This window comes from Schistocerca gregaria, chromosome 2, assembly GCF_023897955.1.
Source record: "Schistocerca gregaria isolate iqSchGreg1 chromosome 2, iqSchGreg1.2, whole genome shotgun sequence".
NCBI classification, from domain to species: Eukaryota; Metazoa; Arthropoda; class Insecta; order Orthoptera; family Acrididae; genus Schistocerca; species Schistocerca gregaria.
This window is the reverse complement of record NC_064921.1, coordinates 848,340,834-848,362,150: the sequence shown is the minus strand read 5'-3', so window position 1 is coordinate 848,362,150 and position 21,317 is coordinate 848,340,834. Positions and strand designations below refer to the sequence as shown.

General features: G+C 41.9%; 2 protein-coding genes across 6 annotated transcripts in view; both read left to right on the top strand.

Annotated features, from left to right (window-relative positions):
* Positions 1-6,695, top strand: part of LOC126335209 (uncharacterized) — a 99,733-nt gene extending 93,038 nt beyond the window's left edge. For all 4 annotated transcript variants that reach the window (XR_007564825.1, XM_049998224.1, XM_049998223.1 and 1 more), the window contains one exon: positions 6,409-6,695. Coding sequence is in view for 1 of the 4 variants with exons in the window: in XM_049998224.1 (XP_049854181.1) it covers positions 6,409-6,437 (29 nt within the window). In the remaining 3 variants the exon portion in view is untranslated. The remainder of the gene's footprint in view (positions 1-6,408) is intronic.
* An 8,941-nt stretch (positions 6,696-15,636) lies between these two features.
* LOC126335208 (uncharacterized) overlaps positions 15,637-21,317 on the top strand; it is a 68,353-nt gene continuing 62,672 nt past the window's right edge. The window contains exon 1 of one of the 2 annotated variants that reach the window (XM_049998221.1): positions 15,637-15,696. In XM_049998221.1, coding sequence (XP_049854178.1) covers positions 15,645-15,696 — 52 coding nt within the window. In that variant the 5' untranslated portion in view covers positions 15,637-15,644. The remainder of the gene's footprint in view (positions 15,697-21,317) is intronic. The other variant, XM_049998220.1, reaches the window with a different exon arrangement.

Below are 21,317 nucleotides of genomic sequence, written 5' to 3'. Positions count from 1 at the left end.
GGGTGATACGGGAAGATTTCAATTAGATTACATCATGGTCAGGCGGAGATTCCGAAATAAGGTACTGCATTGTTAGGCGTACCCACGACCAGACATAAATCACAATGTAGTAGTAATGAAGAGTAGGCTGGAGTTTAAGTCATTAGACAGGAAGAATAAATACCAAAAGAAGTGGGATATGGAAGCACCAAGGGATGACGAGATACACTTGAAGTTCTCTAAGGCTGTAGATACAGCAATAAAGAATAGTAGACAGCACAGTTGAAGAGGAATGGACATCTCTAAAAACGGAAATCACGGGAGCTGGAAGGAAAAACGTAGATACAAAGAAGGTAAATGAAAAGGAACAATGGATAACAGAAGATGTACTTCAGCTGATCGATGAAAGAAGAAAGTACAAAAATGTTCAGGGAAATTTAGGAATACAAAAATAGAAGTCGCTGCGGAATGAAATAAATAAAAATTGCAATGAAGCATGAAAAATGTGAAGAAATCGAAAAGGAAATGATAATCGAAAGGACCGACTCAGTGTACATGAAAGTGAAAAAAACTTTCGGTGAAATTAAAGCAAATGGTGGTAACATTAATAGCGCAACCGTAATTCCATTTTTAAGTGCAGAGGAGAGAGCGGATAGCTGGAAAGAGTGCACCGAAAGCCTCTATGAGGGGAAAGATTTATCAAATGTGATAGAAGAAAAACAGGAGTCAATTTAAAAGAGATAGAGAATCCAGTGTTAGAATCAGAATTTAATAGATCTTTGGAGGATTTAAGATCAAATAAGGCAGAAGGAATCGATAACATTCTATCAGAATTTCTAAAATATTTAGGGAAAGTGCCAACAAAACGGCTATTCACATTTGTGTGTAGAATGTACCAGTGTGGCAATATACCGTTTGACTTTCGGAAAAAAATATCAGCCACAAAATTCCGAAGACTGGAAGAGCTGACAAGTGCGAAAATTGTTGCACAATCAGCTTAACAGCTCATGTATCCAAGTTGCTGACAAGAGCATTATACAGAAGAATGGAAATTAAAATTGTGGTTGTGTTAGATGACGATCAATTTGACTTTAGGAAAGGTAAAGGCACTAGAGAGGCAATTCTGACGTTGAAGTTGATAATGGAAGCAAGACTACAGAAAAATCAAGACACGTTCATAGGATTTGTCGACCTGGAAGAAACGTTCGACAATGTAAAATGGTGCAAGATGTTCGAAATTCCGAGAAAAATAGAGTAAGCTATAGAGAGAAACGGTTGATATGTAGTATGTACAAGAACCAAGAGGGAATAACAAGAGTGAATGACCAGCAACGAAATGCTCGAATTAAAAAGGGTGTAAGACAGGGATGTAGTCTTTCGCCCCTACTGTTCAATCTGTACATCGAAGAAGCTATGACGGAAATAAAAGAAAGGTTCAGGAGTGGAATTGAAATTCTAGGTGGAAGGTTATCAATGATACGATTCGTTGATGACATTGCTATCCTCAGGGAAAGTAAAGAAGAATTACATGACCTGCTGAAGGGAATGAACCGATTAATGATTACAGAGTATGTATTGACGGTAAATCAAAGAAAGACGAAAGTAATGAAAAGTAGCAGAAATGAGAACAGCAAGAAACAACCTCAGGATTGATGGTAACAAAGTAGATGAGGTTAAGGCATTCTACTACATATGCAGCAAAATAACCAATGACGGACGGAGCAAGGTGGACATCCAAAGCAAAATAGCACAGGCAAAAAGGGCATTCCCGGCCAAGAGAAATCTACTAGCAACAAACATAGGTCTCAATTTGAAGATAAATTTGTGAGAATATACGTTTTGAGCACAGCATTGTGTGGTAGTGAAACAGGGACGTAGGAGAACCGGAACAGAAGAGAATCGAAGCATTTGAGATGTGGTGCTACAGGCGAATGTTCAAATTAGGTGGACTGAGGAGGTAAGGAACGAGGAGGTTCTGTGCAGAATAGGAGAGGAAAGGAGTATGTGGAAAACACTGACAAGGAGAAGGGATACGATGGTAAGACATCTGTTAAGTCTGGAAAAAACATTGGACGATGTCAAATGGTGCAAGATGTTCGAAATTCTGAGGAGAATAAGAGGGAAACTATAGGGAAAGACGGATAACATAAAATGTTATGGCAACCAGAACTGAAGGCCCGCCTACGCTAGCAGCTACGAATGTCGACCCAGTACGCCACGAGAATGTTGAAGAGGTGTGTTAATCTTTAGCACCAGTCTCCACCACTAATCGAACGTGCTAGGAAGATTGGATTAGTACAACATAGACATATGCTGCAGACATCAAATGACAACTCAGCACCCGTCTACCCTAGGTACAATGAACTCACCCTGTAGAAAAACAGACGTTTGGAGGACAGAGGAGAACACTCTGGCGTGTTTCTACTGCGGATTCCCTTGACAAGTCGTACTCTGTTGCAGAGAATGAAGGAAAGTTTTCGGTGAGTACCACGCCGCCATATGTCAGGCACCATAAAAACTCAGTTCACAGCAGTTAACTGCAGTGATTACAGTTGACCTGTGGAAGCATGCCCACTAAGTGTTTATTTTTTTTACACTCGGTGTTAGAGAGAGGAATGGTAGAGAAACAGTCTGAAGGTGGTTCGAAGTTCAATGATGTTACGACATGACAATATAGGTATCTATATTCCACTTTTCGCAAAGCCCTTAGGTGTGAATTGCGGAGTAGTCACGTAGACATAGATCGTCTTCCCCGGGCGAGGTCTCTCACCAGCATACTGTAGCTGTTCTCCGTTGCCGTACTGAGGTACCAGGCGCTCGCCTGACCGCCAATTTCAGAAAAACTAAGCGATGTGACGTCTATGGAGATGAGGCCACCATAGATGCAACTCGTCAATGTAGGACAGCCACCAAGATGAAGACGTCAGGAAATTCCATCGAAGTCATCAACGACGGTAAACCAGTCAGGATACTAGTCGAGTCAGGGGCTTCCTTTTCTAAAATGTCGCATGCTTATTATCGACTAAAGAAGACTGTTTTACAAACAGGATTTCTGAAACAGCTGGTAGCTGTTTGGCCAGGAGAGGCAGCAATGAACTGAATTGTTGTGCTAACAGTGTGGCGTGGTGGTTAGCATCGCTGCTGCGGATCGGCAGTTCAAATCCCACAACCAGAAGTTATTTTTTATTTCATATTTATCATTTCTTTTGTTTGTATATTCTGGAATATTCGATGTTTCTATAAATGGCATCACTCTCTGTTCAGGAGTTCTGTTTTGGTTGTACACTGGCGTTCATAACAAACATTATTTCAGTACAGAGTGATGTATTTAATTGATGACGCTGTTTACAGATTTGAACTTCAATGTGGTTACGACATGAGAATATAGGTATCTATATTCCACTTTTCGAAACTTTCGTTGTCGGTCGGTGTGACCGAGCGGTTCTAGGCGCTTCAGTCTCGATCCGCGCGACCACTACGGTCGAAGATTCAAATCCTGCCTCGGGCATGGATGTGTGTGATGCCTTTAGGTTATTTAGGTTTAAGTAGTTCTAAGTTCTAGGGGACTGATGACCTCAGATGTTAAGTCCCATAGTGCTCAGAGCCATTTGAACCACTTGAACCTTTCGTTGACACAAGGGATACACCTTCCATGACTTGACTTAAGCGTAGAGAACATCTTTGGAATGACATTACAATCTTTGACGCTGTCTTGTGACACCCATTTCCGTCTGGCCTTGTGATTGGCTCATAACATACTGCCTAATGTATAAATCAGGTACGTTCCTTCATTATGGAATTCTGATGTTCATGTATACGATCGTGGCTGGACACATACCTTGTCGTTAATATCGCCTTATGATGATCGATTTTTTTTATTGTGTCTAATTATGCTCTTTTTCATTGCATAGAGACACCTGGAAATGGACTGTTGTTTGACTGAAACTGGGAATTTTAATAAAGTGACATATGCATACATCTTGTTAAATGAAGAAGCGCAACAGCTATTATATGATACAGTATTGAAACGGCCGTTTCGCAGCTTATAGCTGCATCTTCAGTTACATACCTGAGTAGAAAAATGGGGGAGAAAGTTAACTAAACTGTACTGACCAAATCCCAAGTTAAAAAAAGGGTGTAGTAAATAATGGATAAGTGTACTTGTGGTTTTGTCCAGAGATCGTGGTGCCATACCAGTCAGCAATGTGAATCGATACCAAAGGCATTAGCGAGAATCCGCTGCAACGCGCAACAACAAACTGGTGGCACCCCAAAAGGCCATGCTTCTTTCTCAGCATAGCAGTGCTCTCATACTGAGTCAATGTAATGTTGAGAATACAAGAGCTCCGTCCCAGTTTAACGCTTCAGCTACAGCAGTCAACATAATCGTGTAAGACAGTGCCAATTTAAATTTATGATGAAATGCAGTTTTGTAAACGTTGCACGTTGCATTGAAATAGAACAGTTTTTTAATCTATGCAGCAAGAGACGCTTTCATAGTCAGTGACCGTTGTAAATTATCAAGCAATTCTCTTGCAAAAAAATTGCATCAAAGTTAAGTATCTTATTCATTAATGTAATAAAGTGAACTAATATTTCATGTTTTGTTTGACGAGCCCTCTCCCAGAGCAATCAAAGAAACGACAGCTGTGGCCAAACGAAATTAGTGTCGACTGCTCACAACAGAACTCACTCAATTAATACAAAATCCAGACCGGGTTTAAATCCACGACCCAACATTCTTAGTCAAATCAAAACAAAAGATCCGTCAAAGGAAAGTCGTCAGACAATAAAATCGGCCGAACGACTGAACTGACAACCGCAGTTAGCAAGGGATCTGACAGGTTCTAAAATTCAAAGACTGAAAAATGGGAATTAAAATTAAGGCAATTAATAAAACGGGAATATAATTTCATAAACTCACCACTGATGGAACAACAGAATGCTATTTAGACTCCCGTAGCAGTGATGGTATCACGATAAAATCAGAAGCCTAAAATAAAAATAAAGCATTAATAACTAAGAAAGATTGGTTGCAGGGGGGGGGGGGGGACGAATATCGAGAAACAGGCTAACCAAAAGACGCTGAAAACTGGAGAAAGAAAGATATGAAGGAAAGCACCAGGATGTGAGACTCAGTAGTTACGTAGCCGGAACAAGCACAGGCAAGAGCCGATGGAACATGGAGCGCGCAGTAGCATGGAACCGACCGGGAAAGCCAGCACGCACAGATTAGGTAGTACGCGACACCACGCGAGCTTGACAGAAACATTAAGGGCTACGAATGAAGAAGTCAGAGAAAGTCAGGTGGCCGTCTTGTTTAACTGATTAATACAAAGATGGCGAAATATAATAAAACCTGCAACTTGAAATATTCTTGATAGAATATAAAAGCCACTAATCATCTGCTTAGAAGAATGACGAAAACTTTTAGTTCAAGATGGTGACAGATATAAAGGAAAACTCAAAAGCAGTGGGGGGTGGAGGAAAATAAAAAAAAATGGTAGAATAATAGGGAAAGAGAAGTGAATCAAACAAATGGGGGAAAACAGAAGGAAATAGGAAGTGGGGTGAAAATATGTAACGTAAAAATAGTACTACTGACAACATGACTCGTGCATATCATGTTATTTATATATATTTGACGATTCTGGTGCTGATTTTGCATTTAACATTTGACGATGCCACTATGGCTTCAGTACATTAGGACTTTGTTTTTATAAAACAGATCTGATGATGGTCATTATAGACTGAAACCGGTAATCTGTTAACAAAAAGTTTGTAACCATAGACGTACATTAAAGGAAACTTATAAAAATATAGTAATACTAACAATGTGAATAAAAGTAAGTAATTCTACTTAGACAGTCAAAATTTGCAAGAATATTGCCATGTCTTAATTCGGTTCGACCATTTAAGTGTGTTGTGGGAGACGATTCTTATGACGTATTATCTCAATTTTGTTCAATAATTTAGGGTTTGACCTTTATTTTCATGTTGTAAAATTTTTAGATTTTTCGACAAATTGGTGATGGTCGTCTGTTTAACCTCGGTCTGGATTTTATGAGTATTGATTGTGAGTACTCTAATCCGTTATTTACTATTTTTCCTTTGAAATTTGTCTTATAGATAATGCTGTTAATTAATCTTTCCCCCAGTTTTCTACTCAGGCTTATATCTGAGGATGCAGCTGTAAGCTGCGAAACCAGTAGTTGCTGTGAAGGATCATTTAACAGCTGTTCCGCATCTTCATTTGTCAAGATGTATTTCCACAGCTGTGGCTGCCCTTATGCCAAACGATAGTTTTTTTAAAAACATTTTTTTAATATTGTCGTGGTTTTGGTCGCAAGAAAACAAACATTCTCGGTTGATACTGTACCTTTTTTTTCAGGAACAGTGGTAATACTAGACGTGCTGGTTTATGTGCAGGTATCGGGCACCTTTCGAAGTCTGGTTAGCGGTGCTGCTAGGTTCGTCGGCTTTTATCCGAAACCGACTGCTGCTGCCACCGCTGCTACAAACGCCACAGCTCGTCTGCCAGTCGGTGGGACGCATCTGACTACCAACTCCTTACTGTAGACTGGATACTGAACTAAAGTTGCCATTTGTTTCTAAAGAGAATGTGTCAGTGTGCGTGTCTTTGTGCACTTGTGCGTCCTCGCACTGTAGACTTTAGTCAATCATAATATTTTACTGCCACGTTCTCACCTCCAACTGAAATGGAATGTTATGTATTAAAATATATTTTGCTGTATTCAAATACATTTTGCAATACTTATTACAGAATTTAAATCATCAGGAGGCATTTCAAATATTTTCCACACGAATTTAAATGATGATAGTCATCTTCCTTATAAGTGTCGATTCAGAGAGATATTTTTCTAACAGGTAAGTTGCTGCGCCTTGAAATTCTGGTTAGCGGACTGATGACCTGAGAAGTTAAGTCCCATAGTGCTCATAGCCATTTTTTTTAACCTGGTTAGCGACATATGGCGGTGGTTTGGGGATGTGGATTCTATGGAGGACTTACGGACAGAGCTACATGCACCTAATGAATTTGTACTACTGCTATATGTTCACTTTCCGCTACTTAGAAGGAAGGGATCCCTGATTCTGTATCTCACTATTATTTTTTGATCCGCCGTTAATAGATGTTTAATGTTATTTTTTTCGCGGAATCAACTACGTAACGAATATCGGTAAGACTATTAGCTGTTTTTTACTTATTCCTGTCGTTGATACTGGGTGAAATACAAACACAAACGGTACAAAAACCAAGCCCAGCTCAGAGCAAAAACTGGAGCACGTAAAGAATGACGTATTGCAAAAGCAGTGCAACGTCAAAACATCATCGCTACAGAGCACGCAGGGCTGTAGCAAGGAGCACAAACAGTACAACACGACAGCTCCCAGAACGTCATTCTGCAAACTCCACAATGCGGAGTAATAACATGCAACATCCGAGTTCCACCACTCCGAGACGTGCTAGTACTGATGAGTAGTGCACAAGCAAGGAAATCCGTCCGTACTTGAGACACCACAGTGCGGACAGGATCGCTGCGACCCCCCACGAATTCCTCTTCTGTGCTAACCTCTTCATCTCAGAGTAGCACGTGCAACCTACATCCTCAATTATTTGCTTGACGTATTCCAATCTCTGTCTTCCTCTACAGTTTTTGCCCTCTACAGGTCCCTCTAGTACCATCAAAGCCGTTGCCTGGTTCCTTAACACATGTCCTATCATCCTCTCCCTTCTTTGTATTTATATCGGGTCTACAGCCCGAACATCTCGCTATCCGAACACAATATTTCGGCAGTCCACCTGGTCGCCATCTTCAGGTGAGTAGGCTGTCGCACTATCTCGCCGGAACTGAAATCAAACAAGCCGCGGCGGCTCCTTTGTACACCGACCGTGGGTCCACAACGCGTGCGCGAAAATAACCGCCCTCTAACGACAGGCACAACAGCGCACCGGTGGTGAAAGTTCGCGGAAATGAAAATCGATATCAAACACTACTGACAGTTTTTGAAGACGAGACAAGGACCGTTGTTTCTTAATGTCAAACGGAACAGCTCTTACTTAAAGGATACCCCTTATCTCTGTTTATAATACTGTCAGATAGCCGTATTTCAACGGCTTCTTTCACTACACAGTCCCAATACCGCGGCGCATGGGCAACCATTTGTGTCTCACCGTTCAAAATTTTATGTCGTTCGTAAGACAACGTTCAGCCACAGCAGGTTTTTCTGGCTGAAATAAACGCACGTGGCGATGATGCTCCACGCAGCGACCCTTGACCATACGAATTGTTTGTTCAATATAGGCTCCCCGCTTGGCAGGTAATCCTGTGTACCCTGGGCTTTCTCAAACTCAAATCGGGCTCTGGTCTTAGCTGGCGGACGGAATGCATTTTTAATATTAAATTTCTTTAAAATTGTACCTATTTTAGAAGATATGCTCCCCACAAAAGGTAGGAATGCCACCGATTTGCTTGTATCTTCCATTGGTTCACGCGAAGGTCCAATCTGTAGAGCACGATGGATCTGATTGTCAGTATAACCATTCTGCTTGAACAAAGCTTTTAGATGGTCCAGTTCTTGTGGGAAACTATCTGCATCTGAGATGGTGTAAGTTCTTTTCACCAATGTACATATGACCCTGTTGCGTAGGTGCGATGTATGAAAACTTGATCCATGAAGATATCGACCCGTATGCGTGGGCTTACGATGTCCCATCATGCCACCTGTAGACCAAAGCATCTAAAAACGTAAGTCTTCCATCCTTTTCAACTTCCATCGTGAAATTAATATTGAGATGCAGGCAATTAAAATGATCTAGGAAACGATGTAAGGCATCCCTTCCATGTGTCCATACCATAAACGTATCGTCGACGTATCTCCACAAGCAAGTTGTATTTAAGAACGCCGTCTTCAGTACCATGTTCTCAAAAGCTTCCATAAACAAATTGGCGACTACAGAGAAACGGACCCCCCATAGCCACGCCGTCAGATTGTTCAAAGTATTTGTCATTAAATACAAAATACGACGACGTCAACACATGGTGACAAAGCTTAGCAGTTACTTCGTCCAATTTTTCACTAATCCACTACAAAGAATCTTCAAGAGGCATTAGCATGGATAATCACATAGCGGAGATGGGAGCAAGTTGGCACGGTATTACACTCCTGGAAATGGAAAAAAGAACACATTGACACCGGTGTGTCAGACCCACCATACTTGCTCCGGACACTGCGAGAGGGCTGTACAAGCAATGATCACACGCACGGCACAGCGGACACACCAGGAACCGCGGTGTTGGCCGTCGAATGGCGCTAGCTGCGCAGCATTTGTGCACCGCCGCCGTCAGTGTCAGCCAGTTTGCCGTGGCATACGGAGCTCCATCGCAGTCTTTAACACCGGTAGCATGCCGCGACAGCGTGGGCGTGAACCGTATGTGCAGTTGACGGACTTTGAGCGAGGGCGTATAGTGGGCATGCGGGAGGCCGGGTGGACGTTCCGCCGAATTGCTCAACACGTGGGGCGTGAGGTCTCCACAGTACATCGATGTTGTCGCCAGTGGTCGGCGGAAGGTGCACGTGCCCGTCGACCTGGGACCGGACCGCAGCGCAGCGCAGCGACGCACGGATGCACGCCAAGACCGTAGGATCCTACGCAGTGCCGTAGGGGACCGCACCGCCAATTCCCAGCAAATTAGGGACACTGTTGCTCCTGGGGTATCGGCGAGGACCATTCGCAACCGTCTCCATGAAGCTGGGCTACGGTCCCGCACACCGTTAGGCCGTCTTCCGCTCACGCCCCAACATCGTGCAGCCCGCCTCCAGTGGTGTCGCGACAGGCGTGAATGGAGGGACGAATGGAGACGTGTCGTCTTCAGCGATGAGAGTCGCTTCTGCCTTGGTGCCAATGATGGTCGTATGCGTGTTTGGCGCCGTGCAGGTGAGCGCCACAATCAGGACTGCATACGACCGAGGCACACAGGGCCAACACCCGGCATCATGGTGTGGGGAGCGATCTCCTACACTGGCCGTACACCTCTGGTGATCGTCGAGGGGACACTGAATAGTGCACGGTACATCCAAACCGTCATCGAACCCATCGTTCTACCATTGCTAGACCGGCAAGGGAACTTGCTGTTCCAACAGGACAATGCACGTCCGCATGTATCCCGTGCCACCCAACGTGCTCTAGAAGGTGTAAGTCAACTACCCTGGCCAGCAAGATCTCCGGATCTGTCCCCCATTGAGCATGTTTGGGACTGGATGAAGCGTCGTCTCACGCGGTCTGCACGTCCAGCACGAACGCTGGTCCAACTGAGGCGCCAGGTGGAAATGGCATGGCAAGCCGTTCCACAGGACTACATCCAGCATCTCTACGATCGTCTCCATGGGAGAATAGCAGCCTGCATTGCTGTACTAGTGCCGACATTGTGCATGCTCTGTTGCCTGTGTCTATGTGCCTGTGGTTCTGTCAGTGTGATCATGTGATGTATCTGACCCCAGGAATGTGTCAAAGTTTCCCCTTCCTGGGACAATGAATTCACGGTGTTCTTATTTCAATTTCCAGGAGTGTATTTCGTTAAAGTGCCGTCAGAATACGGCACGAACCAAGGAGGTTGATAGCGACAAGCCCTTCGTCTTTCCACAAGCACGTTAATGCATTTAAAATGTCGAGCGAGGCTGAGCAAGCATTGTATGTTTTCTTGTTAGTGAAATTAAATTTTTCTTACTCAGTATATTACGTTGTGTGTCCCAAGACAATACTCTTACTAAACAAGTAAGTACAATGATTAAAGTCCACAGTCTAAAGAATAATTGACATTGTTAACAGCGATAAATATTTAAAAAGTTTTCGTAAATGAAACAAAAAATTCCAATGTGGTGATAGGGCACAATGACCCACATAAATAGGAGCACGTCGGCCATCGGCCAACCTGCTCCACTGTCTTTATGTAAGCAACTGCTCTTATTTAATATATACATTTGTAATCAAAGTCTAAATGATATCCATTGAGGTTTTTACGTAAGCTAAGCAACTTGTATCTTGTATTAATTTCGAACCGATGACATGTATGCGATTTTGATTTTTATATTTATTTAATGTCTTTGATTTTCACCGAATACTTCGTTCATAGCGGGTAAACCTGATCCTAATTCTGTTGGTTGTGCTTTCATCGCTGAAACATGCCCCTTAAATTGCTCAAGAACACAATGGTAGGCCTATGTTCTCAAAAAAACGTCTATTAAAGTTTTGAACATGGCTGAGTGGTCAGCGACCGTTTGCAAAATATAATTAAAGTAATAGCAGCTCTCGGTAGCAAAAAAGAAGTCTTTTGACCTAGGTTTCTGCACTACTATGAGTGCCTTCATCCGAAAAAACTAGAACCTCGCTTTAGCTGACAAACTGTGCTACCCAACGCCTGAAGAAGTCATGCCTTTTGAAAAATGTCAACCAAGGAAAAAAGACAGGAAACTATCGATAAAGAACTGCAACTGTACTGACAGACACTCTTGTGATAGATGCGTTACAATGCGAACAAGCCTATATAGACGTAAAAGAAAACACTTTAAAGGGAGGTATAGATACTCTGCATAAAAACCCTTTTTTTTAAAGTGCCCATGATCAAGCTAAATCATATGATAAAACGCCTCAACTAAAACGCAATAAGGAAGTAGGCATTCCCGAGAAGGTTCTTCAAGGTGGAGATGAGGATGAGAACGCCCTTCCTTTGAGATGTATTAAACTATTTTCTCACAGCAATCCAGATAATGAAAGGATTCAATGGAGGAGTGGACACATCTGCCATGTGTTAAAAGTGACGTGAAAGAAATTTTTAGGAATGTTTGAACTATGAAGATCTAATTGGGCATTCAGACGAAGACTGATAAAAGTTCTGAACACACTGTTCAGTTACGCTGTTGTTGTAACAATGTTAACACAATTTATGATTGTAGTTTTTGTCATAATGCTTTAAGAATTTATATTAAAATACACTGTGAGCAGTACAGTCGATTACTTTCAGTTAAATAACCAGTCTCGTAACTAGTTTACTGACAAAATCATATGGGCCGATTTGCTCCAACTACTGAACCAACACACCCTGTGCTGTGATCGACTGACCCATGTAGTAGTACCGTACTAAATGTTCTTTTACGAATACACAGTCAGTGGGACACCATAATTATTTAGTTGTGGACGTGCTGAAACAATGCACTTATGTTCTCACATGAAAAGATGAATGATACAAGCTGAAAAATATGAAGGACAAAAAGTGGGCGAACCTGCAAACACGCTTATGAGCGCGTTCATTTAAGAGTGCTTTCAGCTGTACAAACTGGTCACGATGCATATAAAAGTCGTATGAACCATACTCATGTACCACAAACGCTCAAAACTTGGCCCAGTGCTATCAACACACCAACACAGATTTTAATTTATTAACTCTCTGGTATAAAATATATTTGAATGGGTCAACGGTGGAGTGATTTTCATTATGTGAAAAAAGTCATGGACTAGCGATATGCACATATGCAGAAGCAGGTAGCATCGCTTACACAAGGTACAAAAGGGTAGTGAACTGACGGAACTGTCACTTGTACACAGGTTATTTATGCAAGATTTAACAGATTTTAAACGCAGATTGGTAGCTGGAGCTACGCGCTTGGCATTACATTTCGGAAATCGTTAGGGAATTCAACATTCCGAGATCAACAGTGTCAGTACTGTGCCGAGAGTACCAGATTTCAGGCATTACCTCCGACCAAGGACAGCGCAGTGGCCGACGGCCTTCACTTAACGACCGAGAACAGCATAGAGTTGTCAGTGCTAAGACAAGTAACACTGCCTAAAATAACAGCAGAAATAAATACGGGTCATACGACGAACGTATCCGTTATGGCAGTGCAGTGAAATTTGGCGTTAATGGATTGTGGCAGCAGACGACTGAAGAGAGTGCCTTTGGTAACAACATGACATCACCTGCAACGCCTCTCCTGGGCTCGTTGTCATATCGGTTGGATCCTAAACGACTGGAAAACGTGGCCTGGTCAGTTAAGTCGCGATTTCAGATGGCAAGAAGACAGACGACTACGCGAATTTGCACTATTCAGGTACTAAGGCGCGATGCTACAACCCTCAAATACTATAATACGCCCTAAATATATGAATTAAACAATGCAAGTACCCAAAAACACGCAAAGAAATTAATTAAACTATCTAACAAATAGGTAAGCTAGGGTTATACGACTTGCTGCTGCAGCTGCTTACCCAACGGCGGCAGGGAGCACAATGACTGTGACCAACCGACACTGGCTGTTCAAAACAAAAACAGAGGACAGACGACAACGCGAATTTGCACTATTCAGGTACTAATGCGCGATGCTACAACCCTCAAATACTATAATACGCCCTAAATATATGAATTAAACAATGCAAGTACCCAAAAACACGCAAAGAAATTAATTAAACTATGTAACAAATAGGTAAGCTAGGGTTATACCACTTGCTGCTGCAGCTGCTTACCCAACGGCGGCAGGGAGCACAATGACTGTGACCAACCGACACTGGCTGTTCAAAACAAAAACAGAAGACAGACGACTACGCGAATTTGCACTATTCAGGTACTAAGGCGCGATGCTACAACCCTCAAATACTATAATACGCCCTAAATATATGAATTAAACAATGCAAGTACCCATAAACATGCAAAGAAATTAATTAAACTATGTAACAAATAGGTAAGCTAGGGTTATACGACTTGCTGCTGCAGCTGCTTACCCAACGGCGGCAGTGTTAGTACAAGTTACAGACAGTCCTTTTAACTGTTAACTACGGACACCACTTAGCTCATCAGGGAGAAACAGAATACTATGTGTATGTTGTGTTGTTGCAGTCCAGAACATTAAGTTTTCGACACACAAGTACACTACTTGCCAATAAAATTGCTACGCCAAGAAGAACTGCAGGTGATAAACGGTTATTCATTGGACAAATATATTATACTAGAACTGACATGTGATTACATTTTCACGCAATTTGGGAGCATAGATCCTGAGACAAACAGAGCTTGGATGGCGTGTACAGGTACAGCTGCCCATGTAGCTCCAACACGGCACCACAGTTAATCAAGTGTAGTGACTGGCTTATTGTGACGAGCCAGTTGCTCGGCCACCATTGATCAGACGTTTTCAATTGGTGAGAGATCTAGAGAATGTGCTGGCCAGGGCAGCAGTCGAACATGTTCTGTATCCAGAAAGGCACGTACAGGCCCTGAAACATTCGGTCGTGCATTGTCCTGCTGAAAAGTAGGGTTTCGCAGGGATCGAATGAAGGGCAGAACCACGGGTCGTAACACATCTGACATGTAAAGTCCACTGTTCAAAGTGCCGTCAGTGCGAACAAGAGGTGACCGAGTCGTGTAACCAATGGCACAACATACTATCACACCGGGTGATACACCAGTATGGCGTATGGCAATATGACGAATACACGCTTCCAATATACGTTCACCGCGATGTCGCCAAACACGGATGCGACCATCATGATCCTGTAAACAGAACCTGGATTCATTTGAAAAAATGACGTTTTGCCATTCATGCATCTAGGTTCGTCGTTGAGTACACCATGGCAGGTGTTTTGATGCAGCGTCAAGGGTAAACGCTGATAGTCCATGCTTCTGCAAACGTCGTCGAACTGTTCGTGCAGATGGTTTTGTCTTGGAAACGTCCTCATCTGTTGACTCAGGGATCGAGACGTGGCTGCACGATCCGTTACAACCATGCGGATAAAATGCCTGTCATCTCGACTGCTAATGAGAGGAGGTCGTTGGGATCCAGCACGGCGTTCCGTATTACCCTCCTGAACCCACCGATTCCATATTCTGCTAACAGTCATTGGATCCCGGCCAACGTCGCCAGGAATTTCGCGATACGATAAACCGCAATTGCGATAGGCTACAATCCGACCTTTATCAAAGTCGGAAACGTGTTGGTACGCATTTCCCCTCCTTACACGAGGCATCACAACAACGTTTCACTAGGCAACGCCGATCAATTGTTGTTTGTGTATGAGTAATCGGTTTGAAACCTTCCTCATGTCAGCACGTTTTAGATCCCGTCACCGGCGCTAATCTTGTGTGAATGCTCTGAGAAGCTAATCATTTGCATATCACAGCGTCCTCTTCCTATCGGTGAAATTTCGCGTCTGTAGCACGTCATCTACGTGGTGTAGCTATTTCAATGGCCAGTAGTTTATTAGCAACAGCTCGTGATATCTCTGTTTAAGAAAGTTTTCCGTGACGTTAAGACCGTCAGTCTTTTAGTACGCAAACAGCAAAAAAATGCCATTTGTGGCAAAAACTTCGTAATAAAGTTGTGTAGAAATTTAAGTTACTAAAGAAAATGTTCCGCTACGGTCTTTGCACTGCACCATTTGACGTCCGCAAGGATCCTGCAAAAACGCAAAACCGTGTTATTGGTGGCAGTGGGACTCGAGGTGGTCGAAAGAGTGAAAATATGGAGCATGCGAGCAGTGGCGCGCTGCGCCCGTGTCTGGGCCCCGTGTGGCTGCCCGGAGCCCCTGGTGGGGGACGCGCGACTTAAAAGATGCGGCCTGGCGCGCCGCCGGCAGATGTCCGGCGACACAGCAGATGCCCGGCCGCCGCTCACCGAACCAGCCGCAGCACGCAGCCGCGACAGTCCGTGAGTACGCGCGCGGGCTAGCGGCGGGGACAACCGAGCGGAAGCAGTCGATTCAGTCGGCTGCTGGAAAACAATCAACTCATTCGTCTGAAGTTTCACGTATCAGTTGGATTATTTATCCATTCTTTTGAGTGAAGCCAGCCAAATAGAAGCTATCGATTGAGTCTGTTGAAGGGATGGCGCTTATCGCTGAAACAACCGGTTTTCGCTTATATAGTTTTTTTTCAGTTTAACCTCACTGCTAAAACAGCTCAAAGTAAACGGTTTCTGAAATAGTCAATTTTCGGTTTTTTATTCCTGTTATTTCTCGTAATGTCCGCTCCGATAGCTGAGTGGTCAGAGTCGCGGTCTGTCACGCCAAGGGGCCCGGGTTCAATTCCCGGCTCGGTCGGAGATTTTCTCCGCTCAGGGACTGGGTGTTGTGTTGTCCTCATTATCATTTCATCATCACCAGTGTAAGGCAACGGGAAACCACAACTGGAATCACTTCTCTAGACGCTCATGCGGTGGATCTCTCTGACGAGGCTTCCCCCATGACAACACCTGCCGTAAGGCAGAACACAAACACAGTTTTCCCGCAATGAAAGTAGAAATTGAACAAAGATCGAAACATCCCCAGTCTTTCAGTTTCAAAAGACATACAATCACTATATTGCTGGCCGCTGTGGCCGTGCGGTTCTAGGCGCTTCAGTCTGGAACCGCGTGACCGCTACGGTCGCAGGTTCGAATCCTGCCTCGAGCATGGATGTGTCTGATGTCCTTAGGTAAGTTAGGTTTAAGTAGTTCTACGTTCTAGGGGACTGACGACCACAGATGTTAAGTCCCTTAGTGCTCAGAGCCATTTGAACTATATTAAATTAAACAGGAAAATAAAAAGAAAAGTTAGTCCAACCTCCTTCGCTGCTTGCCTCTAAAACTTATAAGTGGTTGAATAACACACCAATTTTTGAAACTGTGCTCAAAAATCATATTGTAGTTGAGAATCATACAACTATTTGGGCATTACTAATGCCAAAGGGTGAAGACTAACCTTGAAGAACTCTGTTAATGTAGACGTTTTCAAGGGCTGCATGCAGATAAATGCATATTATGTAGACACAGGAAGCAGATCAGCTACTTTCAATTTTTGTTGTCCATTACGAATGAACTGTTAAGTTTTCTATGTACTTCTGTTATAGTAATGTCCTTCCTCTTTTATTATTTCATGGAAATGACAAACAAATCTTTAATCTTTTAAAGTAAAGGAAGCACTGCACTCCATTGATGCATCATTTCGAAAAATATTTCCCTACTAGACTTAGTGTCGTTCTGCAATACAGTGGGTGTCAATGACTATTGTACCAGACCACGTGGAGGTCAGTCTAGAACACTGGAAGTAGACGCATACCATAAGCCAGCACACGGCAACAGGGACATTCTTGTCTCAACAGTGCTGCTCCAATCCTTAACCTATGTGTTTGTTGCTCGTTTCCGTCGGCATTCTTATTAAATTAGCACTGATCGCTTTCTTTCATTTTCTATAATAATGTAATATTTCAAAGCAATGAAATTTTACGAATAAAAATAACTTTAAAACTGAAAAATTTTTAGCACTGCTTCTAAGACTAATCGGTATTTCCTTTTTTTACTCAGTTATTGGTAAAAAATGAAAAATGTCTGTTATAACCGAGACGAAACGATACCGAAAAATATCAGTTACTTAGAACTAAAATACTGGACGATTTTTCCCCTTCCCTAGTCTGTTGTAGTTGGGTTGTACTAATCATTCAGTCTTTTGAGTCAAATAAACCTCTGGCAGCAACTGACGAAAACCGTTTAGCGCATTCAATTCTGAGCGGGAATATTCGCTCGTTTTACCATTGTCGAATCATTATTGTTGACTGCACTCTGTTATCGCCTAACGTCCCTTTTATTCCGCTTCCGATTTTTACTTTCTATAGAATGCCAATAACTAAGCTTTCAGTTCAGTTCCTTGTCCATGTTTATGAATAGGAGTTTTCTTAATAGCGAACATTGTCTAATCAGAATTCCGAAACACTCAGCGGCGTGGAAATGGAAGAAATTATATGACTAAATGAAATGTGATCCTAAAGCAGTCCATTGCGATATGTAGTATCTGCAGTGATGATTAATATTACGAAAATATATTAAAAAATGAAAATAAAATTAACGAATGATGATGAAAATAAAATTAACGAATGATGACAAATATTTCTGGCAAAAAAGAATGCTTCCAACAAGTGATATCCATGCTTAAGAAGCAAGTGACTGAGTCACCGAACAATTAAGAAAATTGTATTTCATAAACTTTTAATTCACGTCACCTCAGCAACTAGCGAGGCAGAATCACCGGTGATGGGTGAAAACCAATGGGAAAAGAGAACGAGGACCAAATAAATTTAAATTTTGCTTTTTATTGAGTGCCAACGAATAGCTTTCGGTACAGTTTTTCGTCCATGTTTATGAACACGTTTTTTCCGAATAGTCTCGCTCAGATTGCCGAAACAATCAGTGGTGTGGGAACGGAGGCAATCGTATGTCTCGATCAAAAGTGTCCCCAAGATTCACACAAAGCGATATACAGTATCTGCTGAATGGCTTATACTATGAAACTATATTAATTAAAAAATTAAAGAATGATGATGTATTTCTGGCAAAAAAGGCTACTTCCGACGACAGTATATGCGTAAGAAGCAAGTAATTAAGTCACCGAACAATTAAAGAAATTTTATTTTATATGCTTTCTGCTCACGTCACCGCAGCAGTTACCGAAACAGAAGTAATGGTGATGGGTGCAAACCAGTGGGAAACGAGAGAGAGCTTCAGTAAAATGGTCACTTATTTAAACATAAACTGACAACTGTTATTAGCCTTCTCAACTAATCAAACATTCATATTTAATGCTAGGAGTACGAAATATTTGTATTCCACTAAATAAAAACAGAAATTTTGAAAATACTTCATTTTTAGAAACACACTTTTTATTCACCTCTTCTTGGAATAAGATACGTTATTTGTCACTAAGAAGTTGGTAACCCAAGTCATGGTTCACGTATAACCTAAAATACTCAAAAATTATGCAAATGAAATCACTCAAACCCGGCGTCTGAGTGAAAATATTTATATGAATTCCCTAACAGAGACTTGTGTCAGGGTCTCACATTAATCGGAACTACTCAAATCCAGAGTGAATGAAAACGATCATATAGCTGACATGGCCGTAGAGGCTAGTTTCGTTCGTTTGTTTTATTCGACTAAAAAAACCGACTGAACGAGAAAATAGTTACCTGATAAATAGGTCGCTGACACCAGTAGGTCGGTTGTCGTATCACTAGCAGAGGCACTGTGACGTGGAGCCGCCGACGGAGCTGAAAACATTGCCAAGCGAATCGGTCTCTGAAGTGGCCTACAATCTTTTGTTGGTGGAGAGGGAATCGGGGAAAGAAAAAGGCGACTTGGTCGCCCTAAGAACTGCATTGGGAACTGGGAAACTACTAGTCTAGGTCGTCGGGAAGATTCTTGATCGGTCGCTTCAAAAACAGAAACCTGAATTTTAAACAGACGTTGTGTCCACAAGTATACAGTTATCACATCTCATCTCAACAGAATATTAATATATCTGTATTTATTGTGCGTCCAGCTCACAAAGTTCTTTTCCCGTTATCGGTCACGGCCTGTTCAACAACGGTGTATTTATCTTCCACTAGGCTAATAATTGGTTTATTTTAAAATATATGCTATCAGTGTGACGCAACATACCATATAAGGTGATTATTGAATAGCTGGATTATCTGAAAAGTATTTACTATTAGTGTGACGTACATACCATATGAGGTGATTACTGAATACACTTAATTAAACAGACTGACTGCTGTCTTAGTGCACATTCTGGAACTAAATCCAAACCGGTAGTCTCAAGAATAAATAATTAAACAAGGAATAAAAAATCGTGTGACCTTGTACCTCACGTACGAATTTTATATATTTTTTAAAGAAATACGTCGCAGGAACCATTGCAAATTTCAAGGTAAATCAGAATACCAATCAGGCTGTTGATGAATCACGCTTTTGTTTTTAAATTTCACTCCTAGGTGGGATCTAATAACCAGTTCTTTAAATACAATAAGCTCATAAATCTGGATCCTCTGTACGACTTTTATCGGACATGAAATCCACTAGACAACCGCATCAAGAGTGTATGAGTATATCGCGTTTGCAGTGAACTGTTAGACTAGAAAGCTCTCTCTAAATGACGAGCATGCAACGCTTGAATCGACTGAAGATGGGACGTCTAAATCCCGGAACTGCTCATATGCTCTAAATACGAAATGTATGAGTATCTGAAGGTTGGATCCCTCATTTGTGTTTCGCCATAAAATTTGAATTCTTAATATAACCCACAACTTTTTCAACGTACTCCCAAAGTAATTTACAAGTAATGGCTATGTGACCCGAAAAGTAATGCTTGTAGAACTTCGTGTTAACATATAGTAACTTCCACAAAATTGCACAGAAATACTTGAGGATTTTTTTAATGAAAAATGTTATTTTCGATAGGGCACAGTTGTGTGCAGTGAAAATCGTGACCTGGCCATTTGTTAACACCATCTAGATGTATTATTTTTCCATTTTTCAAAGCAGACGAATCTGTTTGCATGATGTTTAGTGGCAGCTTCGAGGACGTTGCACAGCAGTCTGATCATTAAAAAGAAATACCAAGTACTTCTGGTGTTTACGTGAAATTCACAACACACTCACTAAAGGAAATTACAAATGACCCATTTAAACATTTTTTGTTGCTTTTGAAGTAATCAGAAGACGAAATAATCCAACTTAGTGATGTATGCTGTGACTACTTATTAAAGAGACAAATAAGGAACTATATTCAAAGGTAAATTAACCAAGTAGAGCAAAAATAGCTATTGACAATAAAGTAGTTGAAAAAATTCGCATTTTAGATATTTCAGCGTCGGTGCCAGTTATGACAACGAGAAATAGGTAATACAATACAAATTACAAGCTATGTGCAGAACACGTCGTATGCTGTACAGACGTTGCTGTTGTGGTCTTCAGTCCGAAGTTGCAGCTCCACGCACCAGAATATCCTGTGCACGACTCTTCGAATTTGAATCTGCTTACTGCATTCATCCGTTGGTTTCCCTCTACAACTTTTAGCTCCCAATTCCTTAATGCCGTAAGGTTTTTCCTGTCAACCGATCCCTTCTTTCCGTAAAGTTGTTCTACAAATTTCTTCTTTCCATAATTCGATTCAGTATCTCAGGATCTGATATTCGACCTGCTTATCTACTTTTCAGAACTCTTCTATACCACCATATTTTGGAAACTTCTAGTTTCTTCTTGACTGAACTCAATATCGTCCACGTTTCAACTACTGTACAAGAATACACTACAGCCAAATAGCTTCAGAAATGATTTTCAAATACTTTAACTGATAGTGGACATTGATAAAGTACTCTTTTTCGAAGTTCTGTGGCTGCAATAGCCAGTGTGCATTTTATGTCCTCTCTGCTTCGGCCGTCATCACTTCTCTTATTTCGCAAAAAGCAAAACTCATCTATCACTTTTAGTGTCTTATTTCCTAATCTAAATCACAAAGCCTC